The 20,416-nt window shown below is 58.6% G+C and overlaps 1 protein-coding gene across 1 annotated transcript in view; it reads left to right on the top strand.

Annotated features, from left to right (window-relative positions):
• Positions 1-20,416, top strand: part of Bmp7 (bone morphogenetic protein 7) — a 58,419-nt gene that overhangs the window by 23,246 nt on the left and 14,757 nt on the right. Inside the window, exons 2-3 of the mRNA XM_042699229.1 lie at positions 2,109-2,301; positions 19,563-19,711. Coding sequence (XP_042555163.1) covers positions 2,109-2,301; positions 19,563-19,711 — 342 coding nt within the window. The remainder of the gene's footprint in view (positions 1-2,108; positions 2,302-19,562; positions 19,712-20,416) is intronic.

Below are 20,416 nucleotides of genomic sequence, written 5' to 3'. Positions count from 1 at the left end.
CGGAAAGTCTATGAGATTCTTATCGCCAATTAACCACCAAAAAGCTGGAAGTAGAGCTGTGGCTCAAGTGGTAGAGCATTCGCCTTGAGCACAAAAGCTCAGAGATGGCACCTGGGCCCTGAGTTCAAGTGCCAGGACTGACACACAAAAGAAGGGGTGGGCAGGGCATTCATTGGAGGGCTGGTGACCTAAGGGTTCCCGGTGTCGTAAGGAAAGTGGGGGTTCTGGGTGGGAGGAGCCATGATTGCTGGCCGGGGGCTCTACCTGATGACAGCTAGTTCTCTGCACTAGTCCAGATGTCGTTGTGGGGAGTGGCCTGATGGGTGGACTGGGGGGGCGGGGGGAGCTACTTCCTGGGGAGCAAGTGTGGAAATTCTCCCTGCGAGGGGAGGGGGCCATGGATACTCTAGGACTCAAGGCCTCTGGGGCCTCAGCCCCAGGAAAAAAGGCATCACAGCCATGAGTCATCCTGAACTGCTGTCCCCTTTCCAGGAGGCCCTAAAAACCTCCCAGGGAGCCCCACTGGCCACAGCCCGGTGAGAGCTGTGTGCCACTCCATGGGACGTAGGCGGCGCCCCAACCAGATGCCCCCTTGCGGGCTTCTAGAGCCTCCCCTCAGGAGCCCCGGTTTGGAACTGTGGAATGGGCAGGTGGATTAGAGCGCCATCAAACTCTCGGGGTGAGTAAGTGGACAGGCACTGCAGCGTGGAGGGACCCAAGGAGCCAGGGGCAGGATGCACGCCTCCACGTTCCCGAGTGGCTTCCGGAAGCGGGGCAGCCAGCCTGGGGGGTGGGGGGTGGGGCTGGCCCTGTTCTGCTGTGGGCCCTGTGGGGTCCTCTGAGGGAGGGAGTACAGGGGAGGGAGGGTGCTCAGGACTGCGGCCCTCCCCTCCCAGGGGCCCACGGGGTGGCACGGATTGGCCCGTGACAGGCATTGGCCCTGGCTGTCTGCTTGCTCCCTCACCTCGGGTTCCTGGGCACCTGACGGCCAAAGGATTGCCCTTGGAGCAGCTGCCACTCAGGAACTGTCCCTCCGCCTTCGCAGCCAACAAGTGCGCAGGGCGCTAGCAGCGTCCCTTCTTCCCACGCGGCCTTTGTCATGCTGTGTGAGGGATGAGCGGGCGAGCTGTCGCGGGAGGCGTGTGGATGCTTTCTGGGGAGTCTGTCTCTCTGTCCCCTGCTCCATGATGAGTGTCCTGGCATGCCAGCAGCTGTGGTCAGAGCTCACCTCCCCAAGGTCGTCCTAAGGCTGAGACCTTTTGTGCCCAGCCGGGTCGGCTGCGGGCCCCATGGCCTTGGGTTTTCCTCCTCCTCCTCCTTGGTGTCTGTGGTCTGTGACCGGGACCCCATATCTACTTTCATCCCATGTGGAAGGGACAAGGTGCGGGCCTGAGGTCATCTCCACAAGCCCCCAAGGCTTGGCCATTCTCCTATTTCAGGGCTGTAGTCTAAGGCTGTGGTTGCCATCTTGGTTACTCGTTAGAAATACGTGGGGGTGATTTGAAAGGGGCGACTTCTAACTCCTCTGCCCAGCTGTTGAGGGTCCTAGCCCAGGTGAGGTGAGATGCCTGAGGCCGGGTAGCTCCCGGCCCCCGGCTTCCAGCCCCCAGCCCCCGGCTCCCAGCCCCCAGTCCCCAGCCCCCAGTCCCCGGCCCCCGGCCCCCAGCCCCCGGCCCCCGGCTCCCAGCCCCCGGCCCCCGGCCCCCAGCTCCCGGCCCCCGGCCCCTGGCTCCCGGCCCCCAGCCTCCGGCCCCTGGCCCCCAGCTCCCAGCCCCCAGCCCCCAGTTCCCAGCCCTGAATGGGTAGAAGTCAGGCTTGAAATCTGCCCATCTCTCAGTGCTGCACTTGGAAATGAGCAGGCTCCGTGGGTTAGTCCCATGTACTTTACTGACCAGCCCATCCATTATTGTGGCCAAGACCCCCCCCCACTCTCTGAATGTTCAAGGCAACCTTGGGGTGCACCGTGACCCTGCAGTCTGACTGTGCGTGTTGTGTGGGGTTGCGCTTGTCACTAGGGGTCACTTGTGGGCAGGGCCTCACCCCGCTCTGGTCAGGAGCCTGGACTCTGACCAGGGGAGACAGGGAGACTAATGTCCCCTTTCTTGCAGTGGAACATGACAAGGAGTTCTTCCACCCGCGCTACCACCACCGGGAGTTCCGCTTCGATCTGTCCAAGATCCCAGAGGGGGAAGCCGTGACCTCGGCCGAGTTCCGGATCTACAAGGACTATGTCCGGGAGCGCTTCGACAATGAGACCTTCCGGATCAGCGTGTACCAGGTGCTGCAGGAGCACCTGGGCAGGTGGGTGCTGGCCAGGGATGGAGTGGATAGGCCGAGACCATCTTGATGGCTCCTACCAGGGAGTGGTGTCTTTGTTAAAGTAGGTGTATGTGGTGTGATGCTGTTTGCCCTGAAATCTGGGCAGGACTAGGCGGGGACAGGAGGCGCCAGGACCTGTGCCGTGTGTGGGGATAGGTGGTTCTGTTCGCATGCTCAGGAGCATAGAGAGAGGGAAGAGTCAGGGTCCAGGGTACCCCGTGGTCCCTCCCCCCCACAGTAGAGCCCCATGTGATGCCTGGCAGCCGATCAAAGTGGCATTTGTAATTAAATGTTAGGAGGGAAAAATCCCAAACCAAAAGCAAACAGCAGAGAACTCACAGCTGTGCAAGAATCACTAGCAAGGTGAGGTACCAACATTGGGGGGACCCATGTGTTTCTGGAGGTGGTTTAATGCCAGGGACTGTGAAAGGCTAGTGAGTTAAAAACAAGTCTTGAGCTGGGAAGGTGGCTCCGTGGTAGAGCGCTTGCCTCGCATGAGGCCCTGGGTTCGATTCCTCAGCACCACATAAGCAGAAAAAGCTGGAAATGGTGCTGTGGTTCAAGTGTTAGAGCGCTCGCCTTGAGCTGAAGAACTGAGGAATGGCGTCTAGGCCCAGAGTTCAAGCCCTACAACGGATCAGAAAAGAAAAATAACAACTTAAGTCTGAGGAGACTAAATGGCCAGTGTCGTGTTTCTCTGTGGCTGGACTTTGGGACTGCATAAATCTTGGCTTTTTTTGGACTGGTCCTGGGGCTTGAACTGAGGGCCTAGATGCTGTCTCTGAGCTTCTTTTGCTCATGGCTAGTGTTCTAACACTTAAGCCACAGCTCACTTCTGGCCTTTTCTGCATAGTTTATTGGAGATAAGCGTCTCGTGGACTTTTCTGCCTGGGCTTTGAATTGCAATCCTCAGATCTCAGCCTCCTGAGTAGCTAGGATTACAGGCGTGAGCCCCTGGCAGCCAGCGATCATGCCACTTTTATTGTCCCCAGTGGTGTGCTGTGGCAGTTGTTAGGAGCTGGTTGGTCTTTTCCTACAGGATGGAGACTCAATAGCTGATGGGACAGGGAACCCCGCTATGTTAGGGGGGTGCTCATCTTGATTACCAAGATAACAGAACTTAGATAGAGTATCGCCAGTGTTTTGAATGTGTCACCTTGAATGTCATCTTGAATATAGCTGCCTCACCTCTGCGGACTGTGAAACTGTGAAACAGGCAGAGTTGGCGTGGTCTAGAGCCACGCACACAGCCATGTGACCCGGCTCAGGAAGCTGGAAAAATTCATATTTAAAAAAAGAATTTCCTTGGGCTGGGAAGGTGGCTCAGCGGTAGAGTGCATGCCTTGCAAGCATGAGGCCCTGGGTTCGATTCCTCAGCACCACATAAACAGAAAAGGCCGGAAGGGGCGCTGTGGCTCCAGTGGTAGAGCGCTAGCCTTGAGCTGAAGAGCTGAGGGACAGCGCCCAGGCCCAGAGTTCAGGCCCCATGACTGGCAAAAAAAAAAAAAAAGAATTTCCATGCAGAACTTGGTTTGGAGGGCTGGAAATGTGTGGCTCAGTGGTGGAGCGCCTTCCCTGGTCAAGGGCAAGGTTGGGGGCTCACCCCCCAGTCCTGGCAAAGGGGAGAAAAGCTCAGTTGTGGATAGGCAAGGCACATTCGCAGAATAAAACTGCACAAATGAAGGCTGACTCCTCCTATGAGGCCCCTAGCCTGCCCGCCCTGGGCAGCCTGAGCTCTGCTGGGTTTTGTGTGTTTTGAATCTGGGGGCTTAAATTCAGGGCCTCACCCTCTTGCTTGGTGTGTGTGTGTGCCTGGGTGTGTGTGCACACACCAGTCCCGGGGCTTGAAAGTGCCTGGATGCTATTCCTGAGCTTTTGTAAAAGCACAAGGCTAGTGCTCTACCACTTACGTCACAGCTCGCTGTAGCTTTTGCTGGTTCATTGAAGGTGAGAGTCTCATGGGCTTTTCTGCCCAGGCTGGCTTCGAGCCTCAATTCTCAGGTCTCAGCCTGCTGAGTAGCTAAGCTTACAGGCGTGAGCCGCTGATGCCTGGCCTGCACCCCATTTCTTACTCAGCAGGTTTATTTGTCTGCTCGTCCATTCCATGGTCAGTGGCACTGACCGTTTCCTCCTGCCCCGTTCCTTCATGCCAGCCTCGCCTGTCCTTCCTGTCTTGTGCTTTTTAGACTCCGCAGAGCCCCGTTGTGTGGTTGTGTGGGTGTGTGGGTGTGTGGGTGGGGTATCTCACCCGATGCCCACGAGCACGTGGTGGCTTCTCCGTTCTGCTAGTGTGGACAGTGTCGTGGGTCTCAGTGACACACCTGGGTGTGTCTGAGGCCCTGGACGTAGCCTAGTTGGCCAGGGCCTCACCTATTGGTGGCTTTGGTAGGGACAGCTATGCTGTTTCTGCACCCCTTGTGTCTCCCCCTCCCCCTCCCCCACCAAATGTGGCTGTGTGTTCTCTTCCAGCCGATGGCCTCCCTGCTGTCCAGGCCTCTCTGGCAGCCCAGTGCCCTTGCCACTGTCTTCTGTGTAGCCACCCTGGTATCCGAGTGGAGGGAGCTGTGGTCTTGCGGTCACCCGCCGCCCAGCTGTCCAGGGCCAGGACATCTGGCTGTTGGGCAGAGCCTGCCGGAGCTCTGGGAGGCCGGGGTGCCGGGGCAGCCCCAGGGCCTCTTCCCCTGGAGCATTACTTTCCACCAAGTCCTCTTGATCTCTCAGAATCCAGATTGAATTCCGATAATGAGCTGAGCTGGAGGCCTTCCACAGCCCCGGGCACTCCTTCAAGCCCAGCCGGGGAGCCGCCCTTGGTGGGCTGAGGGCCAGCGTGGGGCTTCGCTGAGGTGGAGGGGAGGTGTAGTGAACGGATAGCAGAGTCTCCCTCTCCTTTTCTGAACCCTGGGCGGGAAGCCGGGCCAGCTGGGGCCCAGCCTCCCGAGGCCGCCTTCCCTCTGTCCTGTGGACAAGCAGCAGGCCCAGGGGAGGGGTCGGACAGACCCCGGCCCCTGCCCAGTCCTGCAGCTGGGATCGGACGCTTTGTCCTCCGTCTCTGCTGTGTCCCAGGACAGCTCCCCTGGCTGTGCTTGTGCTCAGAGCCCCGGAAGCCAGGCCTCCATCCTCGTCACCACCGAGGTCGCGAGGATGTCAGCGACTGAAAGAGAAATGTCCCCTGGTCTGTCACAGGGACTCTGGTTGCCAGGAGGGTGACCTCAGTGTGCCGGCCGTGCCAAGACCCAGGTCAGCTGCGGCCTGAGTCACTCGGAGGCCGAGGGGGCTGCGGTCCCGCCCGGCCCCGCAGGAGCGGCTCACAGCCCCTCTCGGTCCGGTCCAGGCCTGTGTTCCTGTGCCTGGGCCGTCCTGGTTGGGGCAGTGCTGCAGCCGGCCGGCCCAGCCAGCGGCCTCCCCTGCCTCTGGGAGGCCTCGAGGCCCCCCCAGCCTCCTGGGCACACACCTGCTGTAGCTCAGCTTCCCACCCCCTTGAAGACTTCAGCTCTGTTCCCCAGCGAGGGGCTGGAGCAGGAGGGAGCCAGGCCGGGCCTGTGTTCGGGCTCCGCTCCCAGAGGCCACACTGCTGGGTCTCACCTGCTTCCAGGAAGGTGCTGGTGACGTGGTACTTGGCTGAAAGGGTTTGCACTTGCCTGCAGTCCCTGTGTCCCTAAGGCCACAGGGTGACCCAGGGGGGATGGGACCCTTCCCCCCGCCCCTGCCCTGCCTTTCCCCAGCCTTGCAGAGGGCTTGAGTGTGGCCTGGGTGACTTTAGTCACGGAGCACATTGGAGCAGAGGGACATGGACACTGCCTCCCACCTGCGGAGTCAGTGGCTGGGGAGATAATGCCCCCCTCCCAGAGACCCTGGGGCCGCGGGGAGGCCCAGTGCTCTTCTTTCTGAACACCCTAAAAGCCAAGACAGTGGCTCTGATGTAAGCAACGCCCCCATGACCCTGGAGTGGACCCGTGCGGGGACAGGTACCCTCCCCTTGGGGAGCGGGGACAGTGGGCCAGGAGAGACCCCAGGAGCCGACATCAGGCTATGGATTTTCTGGGTCCCACCAAGAAGTTTGCACCCTGGCGTCTGGGTTGGGGCTGACACCAACCTGCCAATAGCTCAGAGGCTTTGCCTGTCTCCCCCTCCTGCCCCGCCCCCCCGCTGCACTCTCGCTTTCAAATGCTTTGCCTCATAGTTTATTCAGGGGCAGAAGGTGAGGGACCCCGCACCCCTGGATGGCAGCCCAGCGCGCAGTTGCTTCCTGTTCCCCTCCTCCCCTGGCTGGGCCTTGGTGGGCGAGCAGAAGAGCTCCAGCTGGGCTCTCTGCTTTGGTCGTGCATGAAAATCGGTTCAGCTGATTGTTTAGGATCCATCTGTCCGCCCAGCTCATTGGGCTGAACGGAGCATTGGTGTTAGTCGGGATCTCCCAGGCTGTCCTCTGTGTGCTGGGCTAAAGCTGGTGGCCGAGACCTCGTCCGGTCTCCCCAGAGCTGGAAGGAAGGGGATTTCTTTGGGCTCAGCCCATTGTATTACCTTGGGCCTGTTTTCTTTGAGACTTTTACTTCCTGCAGGACTCAGCCCAAATTGTGGTCCAGACCTGGATTGTCAGCCTTAGCCACACACGAAAGGAACTGGCTGGGGGTGGTGCTGCCTTCAGGCTCAGGCGACTTCTGGAAGCTTCTGGAAGCGTCTTACGGCTCCTGGAAGCCTACGTGCTGGGTTCCACATCTCCTGGCGTTCACTCCTTGCTGCTGCACCTCAGCCTCAGGGTGTGAGCTGCCTTGGAGCTGCTTTCTCAGGATGGACCAGCTCAGCTCCCCTGGGAGCCCCCTGGAGAGCAGGAGGGGGAAGCTGGCGGCCACAGGGCCAGCACGTCCCCAAGGGCCGAGGATTGGCGGCCTGGGTGCCCCCTTCAGCCCTCTCCCTGGTCCTTACTCCACAGCCCGGATCTCAGGCCAGGCAATACCCCTCAGGGCCTCTCGGTTCCTCTGGGACCCTCCTCTCACCACTTTGCAAGGATCATTCTGGAAAAAAGCCTGCTTTCAGTCAGTGCCACCCAGCCGGGCCGGACAGCAGGCTACTGTGTCCCATCCCACCAGCGCTGGAAATGCAGCATCCCAGGGCCAAATGCCTGCCGGCTTCCGGTCCTGTGGTCTGAGGCCATCTGGTGGGCCGTGGTGGCCGTTTTGATCTTCGAGCCTTTGATTTCTTGCCATACTTCATCTCCAGCCCGGCGTCTCAGGGACAGTGGGGGTGGGGGTGGTCGGGATCCACAGCGACAGGCTTGTCAGTGATGGCTGGAGCAGCCTGGCAGCCCCCCTCCCCTCCTCCCAGCATTGTCACGTGGCATCCAGCTGGGCAGGTATCCCTGCTCAGTCCTGGAGCTCTGACGTGTCTCTGGACTGGGGCAAGAGGTGGCCATCCTTGGGGACAGCGGTGATGACAGAACCTGGCTACCTCTCTTTATACTTTCTGAGCAGCTCTCCCCGTGAGGTGGTCCTGTCCACCCATTTTACAGACAAGGAAACTGAGGCGCAGCACCTGGAAGTGATGAAGGCAGCCCAGATCTTCCTTCCCCATCTCCTGGGCTTCTTGAGAGCACATCTTCCTTTCTCCCCCCATGGAAATTGTATAAACTGTGGGATGGGAAACTAAGGCAGAGCAGACAAATTGACTGTCTAGCAGTGCAGCCACCGAAAGCACCTCTGTCTCCACTGCTTAAAGTCGTGTGAACTGGGTTTGGCTCGCAGGCCTTGGTGGAGCCTTGTTGGGCTCTGTGGCAAGGCTCTGTGGCAAAGCTGCGTGGCTGCGTGGTGCCTTGGGGGTGGCCCAGCACACGGGCCGTGAAGATGCTGAGCAGGACCAGAGCCCTCGGTGTGCTGCTCACGGTCCAGTCCATGTTGCCTGTGACCCTGAATGTAGTAGGTGCTCAGAGAAACACCTGCCTCACAGACGCATAAAAGAAGGATCTGGCTTTCTGCCTTGCTGGGCTCCTACGCTCTCCGGGCACCCTAGCACCCTCCTGCACGCCCGTGTCACATTGGCCCTGAGGCACGTGGTAGAGGTACGCGCAGGCAAGCCTCTGGCCACCAGCATTTTTGCCCTGGGGTCGGTCCACCCCAGCACACTTCCCAGCATGCTCTCTCCTCCAGAACTGAACCTGGAAAATGTCTTGTTTGCGATCTTTATTCGGCATCTGAGCTCAATTTCCAAAAAGTGAAAATTGCCTGTAATTATAGTACTTGTGATCCTATGCAAGTTTCCTAGTGGTGATTATAATTATATTATTTAGATCTGGTGGGCCAGTGGGTATCCACGAGTCGGCTGGCTCTCACTGGCAGCAGCGGGACTGTCCTTGTGTGCTGTGGCCCAGGTCCCTGGCGCTGGACTGTGTCTGGGGACACTAGGCCTTGGGAGCAGGGCTGTCTGGATAGTTTGACCCGACACTTTAATTCCAAAAGCACTTCATACTTGGACCAGGACTTCTACTCGCCTATAGAAGCCTATTTTTTCAAACGTATTAACATCTGTGTTTCATATCGCAGCCTGTAATTGCTTTAGCCTTTTTGGCAGGAGACAAAGAGAATTAATATTTTTCAATTTGGTCACAAGCGGTCATCTGTAGCGGGGAAGGAAAGGGCCTGCTCAGATGTTAACTCTGTACGGATGGGGCGTGCGGATGCACCGGGGAGGATGGTTTACACATCAACTTTGGTTAGCAAAGGCCAGTTATTTCAAAGCCGGGTCCAGAGTCAGTTTCTTCCTCCATCTCATCAGTGCTGCCGCCCCAGAGGGGCCAGTTTGTTTTCCCAAACAATGCCCGTGGTTTTCCATCCTGCCACTCTGAGAGCCGAGCAAGCAGAGTGGACATCTGGCCTGCATTCCAGCATGCACACCACCAGCCTCCCTCTGGGAGTCAAGGCAGGCATTGCTAATCAGTCCCAGCACCCCTGCCCGCTGTGCCTGGAGTACATCTCCACCAGAGGAGGCAGCCATCACTAATCAACCCTGCCATCCAGTGAAGCCTCCCATCCAGGCAGGTCCGACCTTGAGTTGAGGATTGTGTGAGTGTGGGAGCTGATGACCCCGAAGGGCCCACAATGCTGAGCAGTGGGACCATGGGTAAAGGAGGCCGGGGATAAACTTGCACCCTGCCAGGGTGGAGGGAACTGCACTGTCCAGACCAGCTTCACACATCGCTCAAGGCTGTGTTTCTTGGCTTCCTCCTGGCATGCAAGTTCAAAACCAGACATGCCTGCAGTGGCACATTCCAGACAAACAGGATGATGAGTCTGCAGAATCAAAAGATCGAGACCAGCCTGGGCTACCTCTCGAGCTGGTGGCTTATGCCTGCAATTCTAGCTACTCAGGAGGCTGAGATCTGAGACTCAAGGCTCCAAGGCAGGAAAATCCAAGGGATTCTTGTGTCTAGTTAACCAGCAAAAAGCTGGAAGTGGAGGTATGGCTTAATTGGTAGAGCACCAGCCTTGAGTGAAAAAGCTAAGGGAGAGCATAGGCGGAGTTTGAGTTCCAGTCCTGGCACACATACACAAACCCACAAACAAACCCCAGGCAGAAGCACCTCCGGGGTTTGTTGAGTCCCCTAGGGTGAGGCAGGTTGGCTCCGGATGGAAGAGCACCAGGTGGGGGAAATGCCCGGTCCCAGGATCTTGGGTGTAAGACATCCCCCCACCCAAACCTCAGAGCTCAGCTGTGAAGATCCCAGAGGCTTTGGGGCAATCCCAGCTAAGGCCCCCAGGGCTTGGTGGTTCTTGGGGTGGGAAGGCCCTCCTCTTCCTGTCCTCCTCCGCCCCCCTCGGCCCCCCCACTGCCCATCGGCTTCTGGGGAATGACGATGCCTGAGGTGCAGGTCCCACCTGGGATCTCATTTAAAGAGAAGAACATGGGCCCCATGTCCCACGGGCCCTAAGCTGCACTCAGTGCTTGGAAACAAGCTTCTAGTGCTGGCCACTTGTGCGGTTGGATGCGGGAAGCATGGAGCCCCTTGATACAAATGCGATGGTGATTTCAACCGGTGATGGCAGAGAACTGAGTACGGAGGCTTCCATCCCCACATGGGGCCTGCTCTTCTCCCATGCGCCAACATCCCCAGCCAGTGGGTGGGAGTCTCTGGAGGCCACCCAGAGCTCTCCGAGCCCAGCCACCAGAGTGCCACGTGACTTCCTTCCTTGCCTCTCTACCCGCCCCTCCAGATGGCTCCTGGGTCACTGCTCAGGTCCATTCAAGCCCGGTCTATTTCTGAGGGTCTCCTGGAGCGTGATGAGCCTGTGACACAAGGCCCGCTCCACACCTGGTCCTGCTCCAGGAACCTGGCAGGCGCTCGGGAAGGGTGAGCCATCCTCCCTCCCCGTCTCTCCTCCTGGTCCCCCTGGTTACTTCTGGATGCTGCCTCTAGCATCTGCCTCCAGCAGATGCCCCTTCGCCCTTCGACTATACATCCCAACCTCTGCATATCCATCTTCATCTTGCTTAATAATTGCAATTATCAGCCTGGTCAGCGTCAAAAATGGACACATTTTGTGTCTCTCTACAAATGTCTGAATTTTCTGAATAACACTTCATCCATGTAGGAAGGGTCTGCGTACTCTTGATTTTACTTGGGACTCAGGACCGTTGGCAAACATGGGTTTTTTTTTTATTCCATTCTGGTTTTAATTCTGAAGGTTGGCTCTTAGTGACATGCTCCATTTCACACCATGAAATAATACTTGCAGACTGGCTACGGAAGGGTTAAAGGGCTCAGAGGTCTTCCGGGATGGAAAGCTGATGCAGACATAGAGTCGCTGCAGGTTGACGTAAGACACACGCACAGGGAACCCAGCTGCTCTGGGGCAAGACTGCCGGGGTTCAGAGCTGGCTCAAGGTGCCTCACATGTGCACCTTGGCTGCCACCTTGCTCAGGTGGGCTGTGTCACTTTGGGGAATCGTGCTGGCTGAAGTCCTGGGGCAGGGTTTGTCCTCACATTCGTGGTATGATGGGCTCATGATAGGTCAGTGGGTGGTGCTGAACCCCAGGTTAGGTGCCTCTCAATTTGTGTGAGCAGGTTGGGGGTGGGGAGTCCTATCACTTCTTGGTCTGGTGAGTTAAAGACACGCAGGCTCATGTTCTGAGCAAATGGCTTAGAGTCTCCATGTGTGCGTGTGTTCCCGATTTCCCTCAAGGCATTGTTCGTTCATAGGTGGCCATTTTCGTTTGTGTGGATTATTTGTAAGTCTCTGCTTCGTGGTTTGTGCAGGGCCGGTGGTGGCTGTCCTTGTGAGCACTGGCTGTTTTATAAAACAGAGTCCCTCGGGGCTAGGGGCAGCGGGCAGTGACGCCTGTGTGTGAGTGGCTGCGCAGGGTGAGGCTTCGTGCCCGTGGCCAGCGCGTGGCCGACATCTGCCTGCAGCCCCTCTGTCACGTTCATTTCCTTCCTGCGTCATGTGGCTGCGCTTCTCCAAGTCTGGGCTTGGGATCTGAAAACAGCCTGTGGTTCTCTTTGTTTTGTTCTGTTTAGAAAGGTTGGAAGGATGACGCAGCACGCAAACTTGTTTGTGTTGGTTTGTTTGTTCCTGGACCGCTGAGGAAAAGGCTGAGTTCACCTTGTGCTATTTTGGTTTGGAGCGAGAGGAAATGGAGCAACCAGGGAAAGTCTAGAAAATCCGCCTCCACCATGCCAGTCACAGGCCCTGCCCATCTGTGTGGACTTCCCAGAGCTGACTCAGAGTTCTGCGGGGGCTCCCTGCGTGAACAACGCCCAGGGTCTTAATGAATATGTACGTCTGGGCTGCGTGAGCTGGAATCCACCGGGGAGCCCGGCTGGTCACCAGCTTCCCAGATTGGGGACTCCTGGGTCTCAGGGGTGGACGGGGCTGAACTGTGTACCTCTGGGGTTGCTGGGGTTGGTCAGCACCGGTGGCTCCCACCTGTCATCCTAGCTGTTCAGCAGGCTGAGATCTGAGGATCGTGGTTCAAAGCCAGCCCAGGCAGGAAAGTCCATGAGACTCTTATCTCCAATAAACCACCAGAAAACCGGAAGTGGAGCCGTGGCTCAAGTGGTAGAGAGCTGGCCTTGAACTGAAGAGCTGAGAGACAGCTCCCAGGCCCTGAGTCTAAACCTCATGACTACTCCCCCAACACACACACACACACACACACACACACACACACACACACACACACACATGCACGCACACACGCACACATGCACGCACACACACACACACACACACATGCACGCACACACGCACACGGCTGGAGTGCATGTTCTGAAACCAAAGGGGGGTCTAGTGTGTCACCAGAGAGCTGGCCTTGAGCTGAAGAGCTGAGAGACAGCTCCCAGGCCCTGGGTCCAAACCTCACGACTACCCCCCCCCAATACACACACACAAGGCTGGGGTGCATGTTCTGAAACCAAAGGGGGGGTCTAGTGTGTCACCAGCTTCCCAGTGTTCCAGAAATTCTGGGGTTCAATCCCTGGCATCCTAAGCCGGGGAGGAAGCGTTGGGTCTGAGAAGAGGGTGGAGGTCCTCTTTCTTCCCAGTGTTGCTCCCCGAGGCTTCCCGATGGGGATCCAGGACAGCAGACAGCGAGAGGAGCAGGGACCCAGCCCCACCCCAAGGTCCCAGGGCCCAGGCTACAGCCAGGCCTGGGGAAGGTGGTAGAAGGGAGGTGCCAGGGTAGGCTGGCGTCTCTTCAGCCAAGTTCTGGTTCTCTGCTGGGTGCTGAGCACTAGGTTCTGGGCAGTGGGTGCTGGAGCTTGGTACTGGGTAATGAGTACTGGGTGCCCAACCCTGGGTTCTGTATGTTAGTAATGGATGCTGGTGCCGGGAATTGGATGTTGGGTGCTAGGCACTGGGTGCTGAGTGCTGGGAGCGAGGTGGTGGGTGATGGGTGTTAGATACTGGATGGGTGTTGAGTCAGTACAGTGGGAGGGAAAATAAGGCTGGACCTGGCTGACAAGTTGTTCAAATGGGGATGGAGAGGATGCCTCACGTGGCGATGTGGCGGTGATGGTGTGGCCACAGTTCCGGCTGTCCCGGAGGGACTTTGGCTCCTGGTGTCCCCAGGGCCCGTGGTGCTTTGTGGGGAGCGGTTGCAGTAGAGGAAGGAACAGTGTTGCAGGCAGAGGGAACTGCGTGTGCCAAGGCCTCTCATGTAAATGAGAGCCCGAAGGAGCCTGGGTGGGAGGATTCGTGTGGAGGGCCGGGCACCTTGGCGCGGATGGAGCCAGGCACCCCGTGAGTCCCTGTGGGAGCTCTGCTCTCCCTGGAGTTCCGGGTCAGCAGCATCAGCTCCCGAGCTGCGGGACACAGAAGGGTCACGCTTATCCCGAGTGAACACGAGACTTGGGGGCGGGGGGTGAGCTGCCCGTGCAGGCTGCTGGGTGCAGGGACACCCCGAGGTTCCCTTTGCGGTCCCAGCCACCGCCTTACCACCCCAGAGCTGCGTGGGGCCCCAGGACCTCCCGGGGCAACCCGCAGAGGGCCCTGGCCCTGCCTACACCTCTGCTTGTCTATGCTGGTAGCCACATCTCACGTGGGGAGAACCCTCTGTGTGTCGCCATGATTTCTTTACCACTTGGTGCTCCACCCCAGTTACACACCAGGTCTTGACAGCAGGACCTCTCAGAAACTTTGAAGTGCGCATGTGTGGTGCCTTCTCTGGCTGTCAGTACCGGGCATGATGCTTTGACTGCGGGGCCTCTGTGGATGAGATGCATCTTTGGAGACTTTGAGAAACTCCAGACCCTTCTTGCAGAAGGAGAAACTGAGGCCCAGAGCTCCGTGGCTGCTGTGTTCCTGGCCCTGTCTCTCTGGGTGCTGGATGGGGGTGACGCAGACCCCCCCCCCCACATGCTCGCTCCCTCCGTGGGTCTCTGTGCTGCCAGGACCCCGGGGAAGCTGGGGGCAGACTCCGTGCTCTCCCTGCGGTCGGGGGGGGGGGGAAGGGGGCATGTATTCCTTGTATATTTTTCCTGGGTGACTTAATTTTAGTCTTCCCAGAAGTGCTCAGCTTTTAGAGAGAGTGTTTAAAAACAGCCCTGGCCTTCCCTGACTTCATCCTCCAGCCCCGGGGGGCCCAGGCCGCTGGGGGTGATCTGATGACAATGGAGGTGGGGTGGGACGCAAGGTGGGGGGAGGCCCCCCGCATTGTGGCCACCCATGACCCTGCCTGACTCATGCATACCTGCCCCCGCCCGATGATGTCACGCCCGCCCTCCTTGCTGCCCGCCCCTCCTCCCTCCATCCTCTGACCAGTGCCCCGTGGCCTGGCAGCTGTGCCTGGCATGCCAGCCTCACGGTTTTGTGGAAGGCAGCAGAGCGATCCTGCAGGTTGGGGGGGGCAGTTTGGGACATGGTCATCCCCTCGCTCCCCCCCGTTCCTGCTGTTCCTGTACCCCCGTTCTCAGGACCCGACGTCCGTGGTCAGAGGTCCTGGGGGCCTGCCTGCACCTGTGTCCCCCCACCCTCTCCCGCCCCTCCCCAGTCTCTCAAGAGGCTTTCCGCATTCTAGCCCTCTGCTAGGGACACGTGTCCCTGCACCCCCCCTCAGGTGGCAGCCTGCCCGTGACTTTGGGGTGCTTGTGTGCAGGGCTTCTCTCCTTCCTGCCGACCTAGTTAGGTGACACAGCGGCCTGAGGAGAAGCCATGCCTGTGTGTGAGCACGGTGTGGGTTTCTTTGGCCGCTGTAATAAGTGACCCCAGGTGTAGTCGCTCAAACCACAAATCCGTTCTCGTGCAGTGATTTGGAAATGGGGGTCAGGATCACGCCTGGCCCTCTCCGGCTCTGGAAGCCGCCTCATTTCTTGGGGAAGTTGAAAGGGGGCAGCAATTATGTAGCTCTGACCTCCCCTTCTGGCCCTGCCCCCCCTTCCGCGAGGCCCCTCTGCACACCCAGGTCATCTCCTGGGTTCATTTAATCGAGGCCAGGCTAGGGCTCAGGACAGAACCCTTAGACAGGCATCTTCTCCAAGTCACTCCCCCCCACCCCCACATGGCCAGTGCCCATGACCCTGGGTGGGGACCCTTCCGCTCCTTTCACCTCTCCTGTTAAGTGGGGTCCAGCTTGGACCTGCGTCTTGGTGGAGGTTAGCCGAGAGAGGACCAGGTCCCAGGCTGTGGTGCCAGGGTGCCCAGGCACCCTGGAGGCCCCTGGGCCCCAGCTTGTGCTGCTCCCCGCGGTGGGGGGCTGGGGCAGCTGCCTCGAGACCTGGATGAGGACCCCTCGGAGACCCTCGGAGCGGGTGTCATTCTGCCCGCCTTGCGGTCTGAGCTCGGGGTGGAAGGTTGCGCATGCGCACAGGATCTCACGCTGCCCGGGCCGGACCCGATGCTCACCCACCCTGCAGCCTGCGCCAGAGACCAGGCCGCCCGCCGTGGAAGGCTGAAATGCCACCCATGCAGTTCCAAGGCCCCGTGGGGCCCTGGAGCACCGGGACCCCTGGCAGGAGCCGAAGGTGGAGACTCTCCACGACCCTTCATCCCGAGTCCGGACCTCAGGAGACAGCAAGGCCCAGCCTGTTTTTTTTTTTGGGGGGGGGGCGGGTTCAGGGCTCCCTTGGGATGGGCTGATTGGAGTTTTGCAGTTACTCTGCAGCCCTGGTTGGAGGGGTCTCCGGCCCCCCGTGGGAGGAGGCCCTGTCACAGGCTCTAAATAGCCTCTAGCCAGAGGGCCAAAAAGGGACTTTTTCCACCTCCCACGCTTGAGATGTTAAAATATCCACTTTCCACGCAGGAAGAACTTTCCTAGGAAGGTGGGCGGAGACATAGGAAACCAACGCTCCCCGTCCCCCCCCCCCACACACACACACTGCTGAGTGACCTAGAATGGGGAGCCCTTGTGTCCCAGGCTGGTGACTTTGGAGCTCCTGTGAGTTCATCCCTTGCACAGCAGGGCTTTGTGGGGTTCAGGCTTGCCAGCTTTTGCTGCAGGCCGTGCCCAGTGAGGTATGCCTTTAAACCCAGCTACTTGATCACAGTTCAATGACCACCAGGGCCAAAAGCTCGCAAAGCCCTAGTTCAAAGAAAAAGCTGAGTGTAGTGGTCCATGCCTGGAATCCCAGCTATTTGAGAGGCAGAGAGAAGAGGATTACTGTCCAAGGCTAACCTAGACAAAAGATAGACCCTACCTGAAAAATAACTGAAAAATAACTGGAGCAAAAAAACGGGGAGGGGGAAGGTGGGGGCATGGTTCAAGTGGTCAAGCATCTGTCTAGAATGTGCAAGGCCTTGAGTTTGAATCTCAGCAATACTCCCAACAAAACTCAAAAGCCAGAGAAGCAGCATGAGGTGGGAGGCAGTCAGAGGACATCTCTGCTGAGCCTGCCCACACCCTGAGGGGGCCGGGGAGGGTCACATGGACCACGGGAAGCTGATCCAAACAGACCGGGGTTTTCTGAGCTGGTAACCGGGGTGTGCGTGCTGAGCCGAGGTGCTGTGGATGATGGGTGCATGTTGGAGAGAATGGGGGGCAGCGGGCCTCAGAGGAATCCCACTGCCTGCCCTGTGCTCCGGAAGCTTCTCCACAGGTGTGTGCCCTTCACATCACAACTGATCTGCAACACAATCTCCCTCCCTCCCTCCCTCCCTCCCTCCTTCCTGCACATGCCAGGCAGGTGCTCTACCACTGGACTGGGCTGTATACCCAGCCCTACTTTACTGTCAAACAGGATCTCATTAAGTTGCCCAAGCTGGTGACCTGGCTTACCCCCCCCCCCCCCACAACCCGCCCACTGCTCCAAGTAGCTGGGATTACAGGCACGTGCTCCTGTGCTTGGCTCTCTACTGGAATCTCTTTAATGTCTTATTTGACTGTTCAAACGTTCCCTTTCTTTCTGCCTCGGTCTCAGCATTTTGTTGCCTCCTGGAATGTGCACTGTGCACTGTTTCACATGGCCTCTGCCCGCGTGGCGGAGCGGAGCGGGTGGTCCCGGCCCTGCCGGTGTCAACCCGGCCCTGCCCAGCAGCGGCTGCGAGGCCCCCTGCCTTGCCTGCCTTGCACAGGCCCGAGTCCTCGCCGGTGCCCCTCAGAAGAGGGCCCACTTTCGGTTGAGTGTTATTTGGATGGTCTGTGCCCGCCCACATGTTGTGGTTGAACCAACAATGATTCTTTGGCTCAGGAATGGGGCCGGGCAGAGCCAGCTGTTGCTGCTTCCCTGTGGGGGGGGGGGGGGGGGAAGAGGGCATTGCTTGTGGTCAGCCATGGCACCCCACCTGGAGCCAGCCTGGTTCCTGGTCCCCCCCCCCCCCCCGACCCCAGGACGTCTCTGTCTTCAGCAATGTCAGCCTGGCCTTGCAGAGGACAAGCCCAGAAGCCACCAGGCCTCTTGAGTCACCAGGCCTGGTCTCCTCGGGCACCTCCTGCATGCCGTGAGCTGCATGGTCCGTCCAGACCCCACAGATGGGGTCAGACTCCACCAGCAGCTGGGAGCGTGGCGCTCGGGCACAGACAGGGAACGTGGGGGGGGGGGGGCTGCATTGGCAGAGCGCCTCATAGAGCCACGAGTGGCCTTACACACCTGTGGGTGGATGTGGGGATCCCAGGGCGGCTGGGAGATTCCGAGCTGCCTCACTGTGGGGAGTAGCAAAGGCCCTGCCGGCCCTCCCCCATCTCTAGCCCTGCCGCCCCATTCCTGTTCTCAAGGGCAAACGAAGGCCGGGCACCAGTGGCTCACCTCTGTAGTCCCAGCTATCCAGGAGGCTGAGATATGAGGATCATGGTTCAAAGCCAGTCTGGGCAGAAAAGTCTGTGAGGTTCTTATCTCTAATTACCAAAAAGCTGGAAGTGGAGGAGTGGCTCAATTGGTAGAGCACCAGCCGTGAGTGAAAAGCTCTGGCCCTGAGTTCCAGACCCAGTACTGGCGCCCTCTCCCCACCCCCCACACAAAAAAAACAACCCTTGAGGACACTGGTTTATGGTGTAAGTTTGTTTATTCCTGGGTTTGCCTGGGGGGCTGTGGAGGGCAGCTTGAGGAGGACCCCTGCCCACCTGGAGTCCCCGGCTTGCTTCCCGCCCCTGGCTGAGCGGGAAGTTCTTCATAGTCTCATTGGTCAAAGGCCTGGAGACGCTGACAGCCCCACCTGAGCAGAGACGCCGGAAGAGCCATCTTCCTGCATGGTACCTGGCTGGGTTTTGCCTAGCTGGCTCCTGGTCTGGTGATAGAATCCTGGGTAAACAACTCCGGCCTTCTGAGCCGCTGCCCTTGAGAGCCACACACTGCTGGGAAGAGTTCCCCAACCTTCAGAGAAGTCGGTGACATGAAGCTGGTCAGGCTGTACACCCAGAGCCTGGCGTGTAGTAACTGCTCAGTACGTACTTGCCACAGCTGGTGACTGTGTGTAAAGAGCAGAAACTCTCTTTGGGTTTTACCATGGTGCTTTCCATGCATGCATGCATGCATCCATCCATCTATCCATCCATTTATCTGTCCATCCACTCAATCTGCCACCCACCTGACTATTCATCTACCTACCTATCTACCTACCTACCCGTCCATCCATCCATTTATCCACTCACCCACTCACCCAGCTACTCAGCTACCCTCTCACTCCCCTATCCACCCATCCAACATCCATCTGTCTGTCCATACATCCACCCATCCATGTATCCATTCAAGCATCCGCCTTTCCTTGCATCCATTTATCCATTTGTCTGCCCATTCTGTCTGTCCAGCTATCCACCCCCCACCCACTCACCTGCCTACCCATCCACAGGGCAAATTGTGACTTTGCTAATTCACTACTACAAAAAGCGAGGGAAAGAACTAAAGGGCACCCTCTTTCCTTCTCTCAATGACCAGCACCTGAATATACACACGAAAGGAAAAGGAGAGAAAGGGAGCGAGGGAGGGAGGGAGGGAGGAAAGAAGGGATGAAGGGAGGGAATAAGACAAAGCTTCTGGCAAGGGCTGCTCAGCCCCGCAGCACCCTTGGCTAAGTGACCTTGGACGAGTGATGTTGTGCCATGTACTAAGTTGCTCCTCACACATCAAGGTTGGGAGGATTAAGTGTGTGTAGAGCCCTGCCCCCCCCCACCGGGGGGGCTTCCAGCAGCCTGCAGGTTGGCACCACCTGCCAAGAAGCCCCGAGGCTAGGGCCAGATGGCCTGGTGGCAGCCCTGTCCCCTATGTGTGTCCCTGTCCCTCTCCCTGCTGTGGGGCTGCCAGGGGCCCCTCCTCCCCCTCCAGTAAGGGGCTGGTGGTTGGTGTGGAGGTGCCATGGCCAGCTAACCTAGCACCATCTCTGTTTCTCTCCAGGGAGTCGGACCTCTTCCTGCTGGACAGCCGCACCCTGTGGGCCTCTGAGGAGGGCTGGCTGGTATTCGACATCACCGCCACCAGCAACCACTGGGTGGTCAACCCTCGACACAACCTGGGCCTGCAGCTCTCAGTGGAGACTCTGCATGGTGAGTCCGTGGCCACCGCCACGCTGGTCCCAGGACAGCCAGTGTCCCTGCACTGGGGGAGGGGCTCTGTGCGCATGCTCGCCTCCACACCAGCCAGCTCTCTCGCCCTCCCTGCGAGGACGTAATGCCCAGCCCCTGTCCCCTGCACGTGGACCCCAGCCGGGCCGAGTAAGGCCCTGCCTCTCCGCGTGGCCCTGCCCTAGCCAGGGTGGCAGCCTCTGCCTGTGAGCGGCGCACGGTCTCAGACACAGCAGACCTGCTACACGTGGACCGGCACTCAGAGGTGACACTGCACATGGCAGCGTGCGCTCTTGACACCTATCTAGGCCAAGTTGACTCTGGGGCACAGGCAGTGGCTTGCTAGGCTCTTACCCGCCAGAGGCCAGTGCCACTTAGATTGTGTGGACACAACTGTCCATACTGCCAGTCAAATGCCTAAGGCATTTGTTTCTCCCACATTAGACCCGAGGGCCAAGTGTCCATCAGTAGCCAGCCCCAGCCCTGCCAGCCTCTTCTACTCCCTACCCAGTCTGCCGAGGGTGGACAGGAAGTGAGTGAGAGCTGGAGGGGTAGGGATCTGCTCATTTCTTCTGGCCCCACAGTGAGTTTCTGATTCAATGGGGACTGTTACTCCGTGTGTAGTGTTTTACTTCCACTGGTTTTAACGTATTTTTCCCCCCACTTACACTGGACTGGGAAGCCTAT

Source organism: Dipodomys spectabilis, unplaced genomic scaffold (genome assembly GCF_019054845.1).
Source record: "Dipodomys spectabilis isolate Male_0828 unplaced genomic scaffold, ASM1905484v1 ptg000240l, whole genome shotgun sequence".
In the NCBI taxonomy this organism is placed as follows: Eukaryota; Metazoa; Chordata; class Mammalia; order Rodentia; family Heteromyidae; genus Dipodomys; species Dipodomys spectabilis.
The sequence above is the reverse complement of the archived record's forward strand: the minus strand, read 5'-3'. Positions and strand labels throughout refer to the sequence as shown.